The sequence below is a fragment of the Delphinapterus leucas genome, chromosome 8 (genome assembly GCF_059928025.1).
Source record: "Delphinapterus leucas isolate spDelLeu-1000000601 "Yukka" chromosome 8, BTC_Dleu_Yukka2, whole genome shotgun sequence".
NCBI classification, from domain to species: Eukaryota; Metazoa; Chordata; class Mammalia; order Artiodactyla; family Monodontidae; genus Delphinapterus; species Delphinapterus leucas.
The window spans coordinates 50,633,445-50,647,645 of NC_143136.1; the positions used below are offsets into that span (position 1 = coordinate 50,633,445).

General features: G+C 36.6%; 1 protein-coding gene across 5 annotated transcripts in view; it reads left to right on the forward strand.

Annotated features, from left to right (window-relative positions):
* The window catches only part of NCKAP1 (NCK associated protein 1), a 100,842-nt gene extending 97,720 nt beyond the window's left edge, over nt 1–3,122 (forward strand). For 4 of the 5 annotated variants that reach the window (XM_089916593.1, XM_089916595.1, XM_022567202.3 and 1 more), the window contains one exon: nt 125–1,046. In XM_089916593.1, the coding sequence (XP_089772719.1) occupies nt 125–241 (117 nt within the window). In that variant the 3' untranslated portion in view covers nt 242–1,046. Of the gene's footprint in view, nt 1–124; nt 1,047–2,602 lie in introns of those variants that run through there. The other variant, XM_089916594.1, reaches the window with a different exon arrangement.
* Nucleotides 3,123–14,201: the final 11,079 nt, after the last annotated feature.

Consider the following 14,201-nt stretch of genomic DNA (forward strand, 5'->3'; position numbering starts at 1 on the left):
TTAAAGTGAAAGGAAAACTTATGTCTGTTCCCAATAACGGCAATATAAAATTGTGCTTTACTAGTTGTCAGTAAATGTTGCCATTATAAATAAGTTGAATTGATGCATTTTTGGGATTTTTCAGATTGTGCAGGAATCCCCATTCCTGACAATGGATCTTTTGGAATCTTGTTTTCCTTATGTCTTGCTGAGAAATGCATACCATGCTGTCTACAAGCAAAGTGTTACATCTTCTGCATAAAATACCTACTTATTGAAGACAAGCACGCATTTTTGTTGCCTCGGTTTTACCTGTAAACTGTGGAACTATTTTACCTTAAGGCCTGAGAAACAGTTTCGTGGATTATAAATTTCTTTCATACAGTTGTGTTTTCTGATCATTGGTTTCTTAATATCGTTGTACTTCAGTATACTTGGTTGATTTAGGTTGCACATTCACTGAAATTATTTCAATAATTTTAGAGTATCATTTGTTTGAAAAACATGCATTCTCTATGTTTTTGATATTTGATATGAAAAAAAAACCTTTGCTTGTTTATTTCTGAAAAAGAATTGTATTTAGTGATTATTTTAGATAGTGATATTATAGCATTCATCTGTGTGTAAATTATTTCATATAGGGAAGAGTTCTGACCTGTACCTATTATGGTTCTTATTGAAAACAAAACTGGATGTGCATTTCTGTGATGTTATGAATACATTTCTACTTTATTTTGAAACATTTGCCAAACTAATTACTATAACACTGTATAACATTAAAAATGTTAAAGGACTGCTTAGCATTAGAAGCAGGCTGTGTCCCAAAATTCTAAAACAGCAGCAAATGTTGTTGCTTGTATAAAGCCTAATGATAATTTTTAGACTAATTTCCATGGTGCCCTGTTGGCATTAGCACTACCATTGAACCCTGCTGTATAATAAACAATCTTAGACATTTATCAACTGTTGATACAAATGTTAGTCCCTAACCACTTTTTATATGTTTTAAATTTTTGAAATTCAAGTGTACCTGCCATAACGTAAAATAAACACTAGACTGTATCACATTTTGAATGATTTCTTTAATTTGGGATCCTCAGAAATTTACTCAGTAATATGAAAGTTTTCATTTAAACTTAGTTTAAAGTAAACTTTAATTTATTCTAGGAATGTCTAAGTAGCATGTTGATACCAGGTCACCTATTATAAGATTTGTTTAAATGTTTTGAAAAACATTCCACTAGAAAAAATATTAAAATTAGAAAATAAAATTCCATAGCTTTTTTGAGGGGGGGCGGGTGCGCTCCCCAGATCTTAGTTCTCTGACCAGGGATCAAACCCGCGCCCCCTGCAGTGGAAGTGTGGAGTCCCAACCACTGGACCGCCAGGGAAGTCCCTCCATAACATTTTTTTTAAATTAAGAGCTAAAAATGAATCTTGTGTGCCATCAACTTGCTAATTTTATCTGTGAGCAAGCGGACAGATACATTTGAAAGATTGGGGGAAAAAATGGAATGATCATAGAACTAGTGAAAATGTTGAGAACTACTGCATCAGTCAGTAATGAATGGGAAAGACATAAAGGGCCTATTGCTTGGCAGTTGTCACGGAGGGCAGAGCAGCTCATTTAGTTTGAAAACTAACCAGATGTTTTGCTCTTTGATTGGCATTGTAAAGACTGTTTCTCAACAGCTGTGTATCTGGATATCTTATAGAGCCTCTGTTGTTCACAGCTTCTTATGTATCCACCCTGGTAACTCATGTTAAGATAAAAGAAAGCTCCTGTGAACTTAGTTACAATTTTTTGTTGTTCAGATACTGGGATGAAATTGAAGTGCCACAAGATTATCATATTTCTATTTTGTGTATGATTTCTCCAGTCTGTATTTAAAGCAGGGAATAGTTGTCACTATCTGTTGAAAATTTCCAGTGGTTCCATGAGGATTTTCTAAAAGGGAAGGAATTTTTAAATGGAATATTTTAAACTTGAAATAGCGTAAATACACAGGTAACAGTTGAAACTAAGATTAAGTGCTGTTTGCTTTGAAATATTAGGATCCTAGAGTGGTAATAACTTGTCGATAATGATATCCTAGGAGGTACAGTAGGCATTTAAGTATATACACTTTGACTGGGGTGATATGTTGAAGGGTATAAGGATGTACATAAGACATAATTTACCCCTCTTCGGGCCAAGAAAAAAATTGCTCTTTTATAGTCGTGTGAAGTTTACCTTGCCCCAGTTTTTTCTCATATATTCAAACTGACTGACTGACTGGTGTCCTGTGTGATTGCTTTTTGCAGAGTCTTTCTACCTCCAAAAAATAAATAAATTTAACATTTTTTAAAATAAAGTTAAAAGTAAATTGACTACTATTTTTAACATCTTGTTTTTCTTAACTTTCTTATTTTCTTCTGAATTTATACTACAACATACTGCTTTTATTTTCTCAACAGTGATGTCATCATACCATGTATGCTTGCCTGTAATCTACTTATTTCACTCAAGTAGAAAAGGGTCTTTGATATTTATATTCTTTTTAAAGCCTTCATATATACCATAACTAGTTTAAAAGATTCATCTGGATGAACATTTAGACAGATTTCTTCTTTTTCACTACAGGCGTACCTTGGAGATATTGTGGATTCAGTTCCAGACCACTACAATAAAAGTGCATACCACAATAAAGCAAGTCACACGAATTTTTTGGTTTCCCGGTACATATAAAAGTTATGTTTACCCTGCACTGTAGTACGTTAACTGTGAAATAGTATTATGTCTTAAAAAATGTACATACCTAAATTTAAAATGTTTCATTGCTAAAATAATGCTAACCATCATCTGATAATGCAGGGTTGCTACCAGCATTCAATATACAAAAAACGCAGTATTTGTGAAGTGTAGTACAGCGAAGCGCAATAAAATGAAGTATTCTTGTATTACAAATATATTGTATCTTAGTGAACTTGGACTGTTATCTCCTTAGGATAATTTCTCACCGGTAAAATTGCTTGGTGGAAGGGTATATACATTTTAAACTTTGATACCTATTAAATTTCCCTCCAATAAGATTGTATCAGTTTTAGTCCTGCAATTGTGTGAGGATAATTTCCTCCTATAAGTAAACTATATACCAATTTTACTATTGTTGATGCATCTTTTCCTCCTTAAAAAATGAAACATAAATCTTGTTTTAATTTGCATACATTTGCTTATTAGTAAAGTGGAATATCTTTTTTTATGTTTACTGGTTTTTATTTAGTGAATTATTCATTTTCATTCTTTTTGTTGTTTTCAAGTGGAGTGGTCAAAAGATTTTCTCTTAAAATACTAATTGAACACATTTGCATGTATAAGATTTTTTAGTGCATGTATTTAGGATTGAAAACACCCCCATACAATGTTGAGTATAGTGATATGACTATTAAAATATACTAACAGTGCATAGTAATTAAAGTTAGTATACAGCTACTTTGATTACTGAATTTTAATTGACTTTTAGAGGTAGAAAACGTTTATTTCCAAATCCAAGTTAAGAACAGCATTGATATAAAAAGGGTATATACCTGTTAAAGACTGAAAAGATGTCCAGTTTAAATATATGAACTACAGAGTAGATTGAAATTATACCAAACTCTAATTCCTTAATTGTAAATTTATACTATTAAATAGGTGTTGTAAATGACATAATAAGCTAATTCCAAAAGCTGCTCTTTGTGTGTTTAGATACTGTATGTAGGAAACTATATACCAATTTTAACGTCATTTCTCAGAGATGTCATTTTGAAAACTTTATCTTTCTCAAGTAAAAACATCTACCAATCAGAAAGTAAAAAGTTGTAAGGCTTTCCTTGCCTTTCGTACTAATAGCCTGGTATACCTAATTTTCAAAAAAGAAAAAAATATTTTCCCCTTAAATTGATGTAATTAATACTAACCTTTTAAATTAGCAATAAAATAGCCAGGTAAAATAACACCCTCTAAAGTTAATTTTTAAAACTCTTTATATTTTAATGTGCTTGCTAAAATTACATTTGTATTACTCATTCCAGCCCAGACTTCATTTTCTGGAAAGTTTTCCCATTTTACAAAATGTTTTGGAACCTAGGTAAAGTGGCTTTTTTGCTATTAAATATACAGAGGAAATAGAAATCTATACAATATGTTATTTTAAATGTAATTAAGAAAGGAAATCACTGCCCTACCGGTCATTAATCCATCTTTATTTACTGTAATCATTACCTATTTAATAGATTGAACTAATGCAGGATCTCTGGTCACAAAGTGTCCTCTGTTCAGTTTGAGAGCAGATGTCTGAACTGTTGGAGATGAAAAAGATGTGTAAGATCTTGCCCCCCTGCCTTCCAGGAGCTTAGAGTGAACTTTGTACTGTTTTAAGCCATAATTTAGTCGGCTATTTATTCTGTTGTGCCAGTGTTGCCAGTTTCTTAAACTACCCCCCCTCGCCCGCGCCCCCGATAGGAAAATATTAGAAGTTCACTGCCATAGGACTAGGGCTCTGGTATCTATTCAGGAGAAAAGACAGTTGGGAACTTAGAGGCAAGAGAAGGTTGGGTCCAGAAAAAAAACTCAAGAGCCTGGCTTTATGGGTTATAATTGGCACAGTGCTGTGCTGATAGCTGTGAGATGCAGTTGTGCAAGTGTTGGCTGGGTGAGATCAATTTAGTTTAAGCTAGCAATACCCCTACCAAGTCTTTGTGTTTCCCCAGTTATTAAAACAGTACCTCAGGAGTTAAAAATGAGTTGTTCCTTCCTTTCTGCTAGACTCTCATGCCTTTTGTTTCTCCAGCTTATCTCTTAATTTTTCCATCCTCTTTTCCAGAGGTAACCATGGAACTTGACACACGTGCTTCCCATGACTGCCATTCTGGATCTTCAAGTTATAGTCATTGTCACTCTTACTAATCATTTTCTTCTTTTCCGTTCATTCATTGATTCAGCAAATACTTACAGATGCTTGGGTATAAGGGTGAGCAAAATAAAGAAGGTTCCCCTTTACACTAAAGTTCACATTTTAATGATGGTAGACAGTAAAGGAGCAAACTTCTGATAGTGATGGGGAAATATCCAGGATGATGAACTGAGGAGTGGAAGAGAGAGTTGCTTGGGGGCAGTACTTTAGAAAGTGTCATCTGGGAAGGCCTCTGTAAGAGAAACATGAAGGATGAGAAGGAACCAGAAATAGAACAGTGAAGGTAAAGGCCCAGAAGACAAAAACAAACTTGGCATATATGAGAAGTAGAAGTACACAAATTAGCATTTCTGTCAGAAGGAGCACTTGACAGAGCCTCATTTGGCTAGCTAGCGCTTTTCCTTTTTCTGGTTTGCCTGTCTTCCTTTGTTCTTTGATTGTATATTAAGAGTTCACAGATCCAGTCAAGGTAGGTTGGTTGTAAAGAAGGAAATGAACTGAATTCACTGGTGCTGTGGCATTGATCTGAGAATGGTAAGGTCTATTACACACCATCAGGTTTTCTAAACCAAGCCCAAGTTCTGTAAGGCAGTGAACCTTAATATTCCAGTTAATTTATATGAAATCATGCCCACCCTTCTATTACAGTGACTTACCTTTAGGAGATTTCAGCTGTGCTATTTGTAAAGACTTGTGAATGAATAATCCTTAAAGTAGTGTAACTCCTTATATCTGTTCTTCATCTCTTTTATAGCCACTTGAGCATGAAGCATCATTTCATTTGATGGTCTTGGCCTGAATTTCCAAATAGACAACTTGCCCTCTTTTTCTAAAGGTATACCATGACTTCTGACTTTGGGGAAAAGAATCGGTTTGAAATTTTAAATGTTTTAATCTTTAATGAGAAATGATTTTTGAGTTATTTGGTCCTGTTGAATGAAAAGGAAAAATATTTATCGACTCTGCTCTGGTGTTATTTTCAGAGTGGAAAGTTGCTTTAAATGTATTAAAATTGCATTCTTCCTTGTATGAACCAAACTTTCCATACACGTTGCTGTAGTTAACATTTCAAGCATGCCTAACTGAAATGTTTCATTTCCAAGAAAAGTTTTCATTTCATTTTGACCTGAAAATAACAAAATAAGATAAATTAGCAATCTAAAGTCAGGATCGTAGCCATAGAGGGCCATATCTCATTTCTGATTAAGTGCACCCACTTGACCCTTAGCTTTCTACTTCTTTCTCTTCGGAAGTAAGATGGATGGACAAGTCTTGATGTAGGTTCTGGTCAACCTCTTACATGAGGTTCACAAACTTGGAAAGTGGGTGAGCTGGAGATAGGGTATGCAGCCTTGCTGACTGCCATGTCTTAACTGTGGTATATGGCTGAGTCACATTTATAGTGCACATATTGACCAAATGCTCAGTGGTTGATTCTTGAAATTAATATTTGGCCAAGGCCTAAGTTGAAAAGTACCATCATAGTATACAAGTTCTAAAATACATGAATTAATTTTATTCAAAAATTATAATTTTATTACATCAATTATATTTTAAATTTTTAGTGTAGTTCAGAATCATTAATTTCTCACTTTTTTCAACTGCTCAATTGCTCCCACACTCATGTTAAACTACTTATTTAAGGTATTAAGTAGTTACTTTCAAGTGTAGAGCAGAGACCAACTCATGATGAAGTTTCTATCAAATCATTTGCTTTTTCTCCATTAGTAAGTTCAAAGGTATTTCCTCTTTAACTCCTGGATTTAAAGTTTTGGGGGTCACTGGTGATGATAGTTTTATTAAAGTATTCTCACAAACTGAAACTTTATGCACAATTGGATAAAGTTTTCAGAAACCTAAGATATGTTGTCCTTGTTTATTTTTTTTCTAATGTTTTTGCAGGGATTTACTGCATCACACATTTGCTTGAGAAAACAATTGTCAGTAAATGTTGGTTCTAGAAATCTGGCACTGGAGTGATGTGACTGGCTCTCAAGATAAAAATATTGCTTCTGAATTTCAAGTTGCATATCATTTTTAGTTGCTTGTATGCACACCAATTTCAGCATCTTCCCTGCAGTAGAAGGAGAATCTTTACAGCAAGCATCATGTAAGAAATACTTGCATTCTAAAGGCACATTCACACTTAAACTGGTGGATAGAATTCAACATGTAAAGCACATAGGGAGATTTTCACTCCCAAGTTACATCTAAAATGTTTATTTGAAAGTGAATATTCAATGATTAATTATAAATCAAGATGCCATACTAATTAGGTATGACCATAACCTATGTAATCACATAGTCATTGATTATACACAAGCTGTGGGTGCCAGAAAGCAATCTGAAGTAGGCATTCAACTGTTAAACCTTGCAAAGGCTGAAGTTGAGGAGCAGATAATGTACAAGTTCCCAGGCTGAAGCTGAGCTTCAGTTCATTCCTAGTTCTTACCTTCAGCCAAAACGTACAAGGATCCTTGTATGCAGCATGAAGCAAGGCCCAGCTGGCAGAACTTGAGGCGGCAATGAAGAGAAAATTTGACCTTGACTTTTTTTTTTTTTTTACATCTTTATTGGAGTATAATTGCTTTACAATGGTGTGTTAGTTTCTGCTTATAACAAAGTGAATCAGTTATACATATACATATGTTCCCATATCTCTTCCCTCTTGCGTCTCCCTCCCTCCCACTCTCCCTATCCCACCCCTCTAGGTGGTCACAAAGCACCGAGCTGATCTCCCTGTGCTATGCGGCTGCTTCCCGCTAGCTATCTATTTTACGTTTGGTAGTGTATGTCCATGCCTCTCTCTCGCTTTGTCACAGCTTACCCTTCCCCCTCCCCATATCCTCAAGTCCATTCTCTAGTAGGTCTGTGTCTTTATTCCTGTCTTACCCCTAGGTTCTTCATGACATTTTTTTTTCTTAAATTCCATATATATGTGTTAGCATACAGTATTTGTCTTTCCCTTTCTGACTTACTTCACTCTGTATGACAGACTCTAGGTCTATCCACCTCATTACAAATAGCTCAATTTCGTTTCTTTTTATGGCTGAGTAATATTCCATTGTATATATGTGCCACATCTTCTTCATTCATTCATTCGATGAGGGACACTTAGCTTGTTTCCATCTCCAGGCTATTGTAAATAGAGCTGCAATGAACATTTTGGTACATGACTCTTTTTGAAGACCTTGACTGTTAATAGGGGGTTTGTCCAAACTGAAAATGTTGGCTAGAGTAATAATGAGAACTAATGTTTATTGAGAATTCATTAGGTACTAGACACTGTGGTATAAGGTAAGTTTTATCTAATTTAATTCTCTATTGCTCATTTCATTCTCACAATAACTGTGTTTGATGGTTATCCTCATTACCAATGTGGAAACAGAAACTCAGGGAAGGTAAGTAAGCTGTTCAGACTCACACTGCAAGGAAGTAGCAGGGTCAAGATTTAAATCTGGCCCAGAACTGTACTTTTATCAGTACTTTGTCTCAGATATGAATGTGGGCTTTTTTTTTAATCCAGTAGTGTTTAAAGCTGCTTTGCACTAATTTAACTGCAGCTCAAGGAGCAGAAGAATAACCCTTACTCAGTGCTTATATTGTGCCACTCTTGATACTAGGCATTTTCATGTCCCTTATTTAATCTCTTAAACCAAATTACTTAGTAAGGATTATTTTTTTCAATTTTCATAAGTGAATGGGAAACTTTTACAGCCTTAAATCCCTTGCTCCAGTGTCACAGAATTATTGAGTGACAGCACTGAGATTAAAATCTACAGCTGTTGGATTTCTAGCCCATTAGTACTACTGTATTGTGCTCTTTCCCAAAACACTGAAAAACATTCCCTGGGTAAATAACAGTGAGAAGCTAACCCAGCTGTTTTTTTTTGGGGGGGGGCTGCGTTGGGTCTTCATTGCTGCGTGCGGGCTTTCTCTAATTGTGGCGAGTGGGGGCAGCTCTTCATTGTGGTACACGGGCTTCTCATTGCGGTGGCTTCTTCTGTTGTGGAGCACAGGTTCTAGGCACACACGCTCTAGAGTGCAGGCTCAGTAGTTGTGGCACACGGGCTTAGTTGCTCCGCGTCATGTGGGATCTTCCTGGACCAGGGCTTGAAACTCTGTCCCCTGCATTGGCAGGCAGATTCTTAACCACTGTGCCACCAGGGAAGTCCCAAAGCTAACCCAGCTGTTGAAGTGAGATCCTACTTTGGAATATTCAACACTTGGCCTAGCATTAGACTTAGTGTAGGGAGCTCTGTAAACATGACTGATTAAATGATTCTGCGTTTTTGAAAGATGACCTTATTTTTAAGATAATGGCTAATACTTAAATGAAAAACCCATTATGCAGCAGTGATTGTAATAAAGGAGCGTTTTAGTGTTTTACAGCTGGATAGAGCCTTAGAAATTGTCTACTTCACCTTACTCAAGGGTTAAGTAATTAAATCAAGTTACTTAGAAAAAGACTATGGGATTAGAATACTATCTTCATGATTCTTGGTATAGTGCTCTTTGTGCTGTGCAGTGCTGCTGCATATATGCGTGTAGTTACATAGTCATAAAGTCTTAATCATAATGAGCTTTCACTGGTTCTTGGTAGGATTTCGGGGGTGGATGTGAGGTATGATGCCATGTCATCAAATTAATCTGGGATTTGAATCCAACTCTGTCACTTAGGGATGATTTGCTTGTCTCTTCTGAGTTTGTTTCCCTAAGTGTAGAATAGGGATAATACCTACCTCAAGGACTATTGTGAGAATTAAAGTAAAGGAGATTATGTATATAAATCAATGAGATTGGGGCCTGCCACATAGGCATTCAGTTAATGGTGGTGGTTTTTCTGATATTATTCGGCTATTTGGTTTTGCTTATAAAATTGCCTTCTGAGAGTTCCATCATGTTTTTATGAATAGTGTAACATCACAATTTACATTCGTGAGAATGGGCCATCTTCGTGTCAGTCTATATTCTAGCTCTGGTTTGAAAGTCGTTATGTTGTCTTAAATGTGAAAGTTTTTTTTTTAAAGACTGCTCTGTACTCTATTACTTTATACTGATTTTTATATACTACATACAACAGAGGTAAAGCTTGTATTTTCAGATATCATTGCAACATCCAGAACAGTTTCAACAGTTGCTCATTGGAAGCCTCTGTACTTTTCCTCATGTTTCCTACCTCTGGAAATAGAATGTTCTTTTATATTCTGGCTGGCAAATCGTCACCTCCCTTTTTCTTAGCACATCATCCTCTGTTTCTTTTGAACCTTTTAGGTAGCTTTATTATAGTACTTACTGAATCACTGTGTATTTGTTACGTGTCTGTGTCTTCTTCAAGTCTGGGAATGCCTTAAGGTCAGGGTCCGTGTTCATTTCACCTTTCAGTTTAGTCATCCCCCCAGCCCTGCACAGCCCTCAGAAAATATGCTGTGAGGTGGAAAAGACTGATGGCTAGACAGATACTATAGAACTCCATTGCTGATGATACTCATTGCTTCATGATGGGAACAAGTGGTTATTTTTCCCTTTGTTCTTGTGGAGGAGGAGGGCATTATTAGTTACAGGTAGGTTGGGGTTTCTAGCCCCTGGAATGGACGTAGCTCATTGGTGATACAAAGAAGTGGTTTCTGTGATTTCTCCTAATGAGGCGATTCACATGTCTGGAGTATTTGGGGGAAAAGATGAGGGATCTGAGCTTCTTATATATCGATAAATAGGCATAAGGATGGGAACATTGGTGGGAGATCAAAAAGGTGTTACATGTTATAGGAAAATGATTTTTTTAATTTGGAAATTAAGTGAAATGCCAAGGGCAAAGAAGAAGGACCACCAAAGAAATTACAGAGTGACTGCTGAAGTCACTGTTCTGAAATAGAGAAATGATCCTTTTATTCTGGTGACTTACTTCTAGCTAGAGTCTGTGCTTCATAAAAGAGGCAGGAGCTTTGAGACACTTAATTGTAATCTTATCCCTTTGCAGAAATACCTCCCATACTCAAGCAGGTTTGATGGTCTTCTCATGTCACTAGACACAAGGATTAGCAGACCTTGAAATGTTATCCTATCGGTATAACTTCACATCTATTCTCAACATTGCACTGGCAATTAATTCCCCTGGCAGCTGATCACACAGTGAGGACCGACCAGGTTCACAGGCTTCCAAGGCAGCCAAACACCCTTGAAGAATAAATGCCTCTGCCACTGGAGGTCACGGCACCCAGAAAGTGATTAGAGGAAGCAGCTGATGACCTCTCTAGTGAGTTCTGCTATTCCTGTCATATCCAAGCCCAAGTCCAAGGGTTGCTGGCAAGTTGACCAATACCATGACTCCCGTCTGAAAGATAGACCACACAACCCAACTATATTCTCTTCAGCCCTAAGCCATTCAGGCTTCTAGAAAAGCAGGCTGCATATTGATTCTATACAGCCTGTGACAGTTGGAAGATAGGTGTAGTGTTTCAAGAACAGCTTATGAATCCCTCAGGCCACCCTATGTAAATCTATCATAGGAATTTTGCTTTGCTTCATGTATTAACCTCATTGTACCATTGAGGTAGAGATTCCTAAAAAAGTGTACACAGGGTGAACCCTGTTAAAATAATGAGTTTAACTCTCTGCGTGTGAGAAGGAGGACACCGTGAGAGTACCTGTGTTCTTGGGCGGAACACCCAGGTAGAGGTGCTCACCACATGCTCTGACATAACTACTTGCTCCCAACGTGAAGCAAAGGGCATCTTTACCAGCGGATTTCTGTAACATTTGTCTAGCCGTCAGCCTTTTCCTCCTCACAGCATATTTTCTGAGGGAGAAGTTTATTAGAGGGGTTTGTTTCCTTACCTTTTCAATCTTGAAATTAATAGAGCCCTTCGTGTAATTCTAAATAGCTTAAGTTCTAAAGAGAATCAGAAAAGAGAAAGAATACTGTGGCACTTTTCAAATGTGCAGTATTGTCAACAATGGTTATTGTGGACAACGGGTTTCTGAGAGTCTCTCGTTTTCTGTTTTAGCTGTTTTAATTGATTTTTCAAAGATTAATTTGATAAGAGTTTTCATTTTTAAAGTAATGCTTGAGTCAGGAAATTAAAGAAACAAATTTCCAGCTTTAATTCTACTCCTCCTTGGAGCATTATATATCTTTCCAGAATCCCAAACCTCAGTAACTATTATTTCATCTCTCTCCATTTTCCTTCTCAATGCCACATAATTCTAAAATTAAAAGAAACAATGTATTATATCATATCCTAGCAGCGGTTCAACAAATGTTCTTTACCTTCTATGTGCCAGATACTAGGGGCAGAATGATAAAACTAAAATTACAGTTTAACTAGTCTGTGGTGACCTGCCCTACTCACAGCTTCATCTTGGAGAGATATTCCTAATGGGGGCTCCCTTCTTCTGTGATTATCGATATGTGAATGCATTAGAAGATTAGTGTGATATCATTAGCAAATAAAATAAATTGCACTTAACTAGAATTCAACGTGGGCTGGGCTTCCGTCCCTCCCTCCGTCCCTCCCTCCCTCCCTCCTTCCCTCCCTTCTTTCCTTCCTTCCTTCTTTCCTTTCTCTCTCTCTTCCTTTCTCTGGCTACAATATTATGCTAGTGCACATATTCTAATTTGGTGGAAGGCGTTCATAACAAAATAAGTGAAAAGCTGTAAATGTTAGCACATATTTATTCCAGTGACTAAGGAGTAATAAATCATTTTGTCAAGTTGCACTGTAGCAGTCAAGTTTCATCTCTATTATGGCTAATTGGCCAGGAATTTGTAACTCCATAGAATGGAAAAAAAGTGTATTAACTTGTAGCAATAGATCATTGAACTTATTAAATGTACCTTTCCTAATTCATACTTTCTTACGCTGAAAATAAGTACCTCTCTCAAATATATAACTTTTACAGGTCATTGGAAAAGAATGCTGTACAACAGGATTATTATAATGTGCTAAAAATGGCACTTGTATCTCATTGGCACATAGAGAGCTCATGTGAAACCTCTTTTTGATCTTTGCTGGCTTTTTAGCTGAAAAGATTTGGAAATCTTTTTGGCACTGGCAAAGATAGCACTCTAGTGGCTGTTGGTCGATTTTTAGCAACAGATAAGATAGTCTTTGTTGAAGTCAGTTGATTAATACATAATAGGCAATATGTTGCCTTAAAAGCAAATGCATATTTTTCTCATATCAAAAAATTCCCCAGGCTTGCCAACATTCAGAGATATTTAAAAGGGGTCTACATTTTCTTTTCCAGTTGGTCCTATGTTGAGAAATAATACTGCCACCCTCTGAGTTTTAGCAGTTTTTTAGGTAAAAGGAATTGTTCATGATGGAATTGATATTGTAACTACTCAGCTGGACTCCAACTTTCAAGGGCTAAATGCATTTGTTGATTTGTTTGCATTTCCTACTCCAGCTAAAAGAATTCAAAGACATGAAAAGTCTATTGTGAAAAATAAATAACGCAAAAGGGTCTTCCCTGGTGGCGCAATGGTTGGGAGTCCGCCTGCCGATGCAGGGGACGCGGGTTCGTGCCCCGGTCCGGGAGGATCCCGCGTGCCGCGGAGCTGCTGGGCCAGTGAGCCATGGCTGCTGAGCCTGCGCGTCGGGGGCCTGTGTTCCGCAGCGAGAGAGGCCGTGGGGGGCCGCGTACCGCAAAAAAAAACAAATAACGCAAAAGTCATCCTCAAGTGGGCTATCAGAAAGGGTACAAAAGCAGTTATTGCTTTCTAATACAATTATGAAAAACTTAAATTGAAAAAAGTATAACCATCTCAAATTTGTCAAGGCAGTTATAAAAGAGTACATAAGGGAAGGTTTCCCCTAAAATGTTTTTTTAATTTAATAAAGTCTTTTCCCCCCAGCTTTATTGAGGTATAGTTGACATATAACATGTAAGTTTAAGGTGTACAAAGTATTGGTTTGATACACTTATATATTGCAAATATATATATTGCAAAATGATTACCACCAGAGCATTAGCTAACACCTCCATCATGTCACATAATTACTACTTCCTTTTTGTGGCGAGAACATTTAAGATCTACTCTCTTAGCAACTTTCAAGTATGTAATACAGCATTATTAACTATAATCATTTGATCCCCAGAATTTATTCATCTTATAACTGGAAGTTTGTACCATTTGATCAACATCTCCCATTTCCCCCACCCCCACCATTGCCTGGTAATCACTATTCTAATCTCTGGGTCTATGACTTTGGCTTTTTTAGATTCCACATGTAAGTGATGTACAGTATTTGTCTTTCTTTATCTGACGTGTTTTACTTAGCA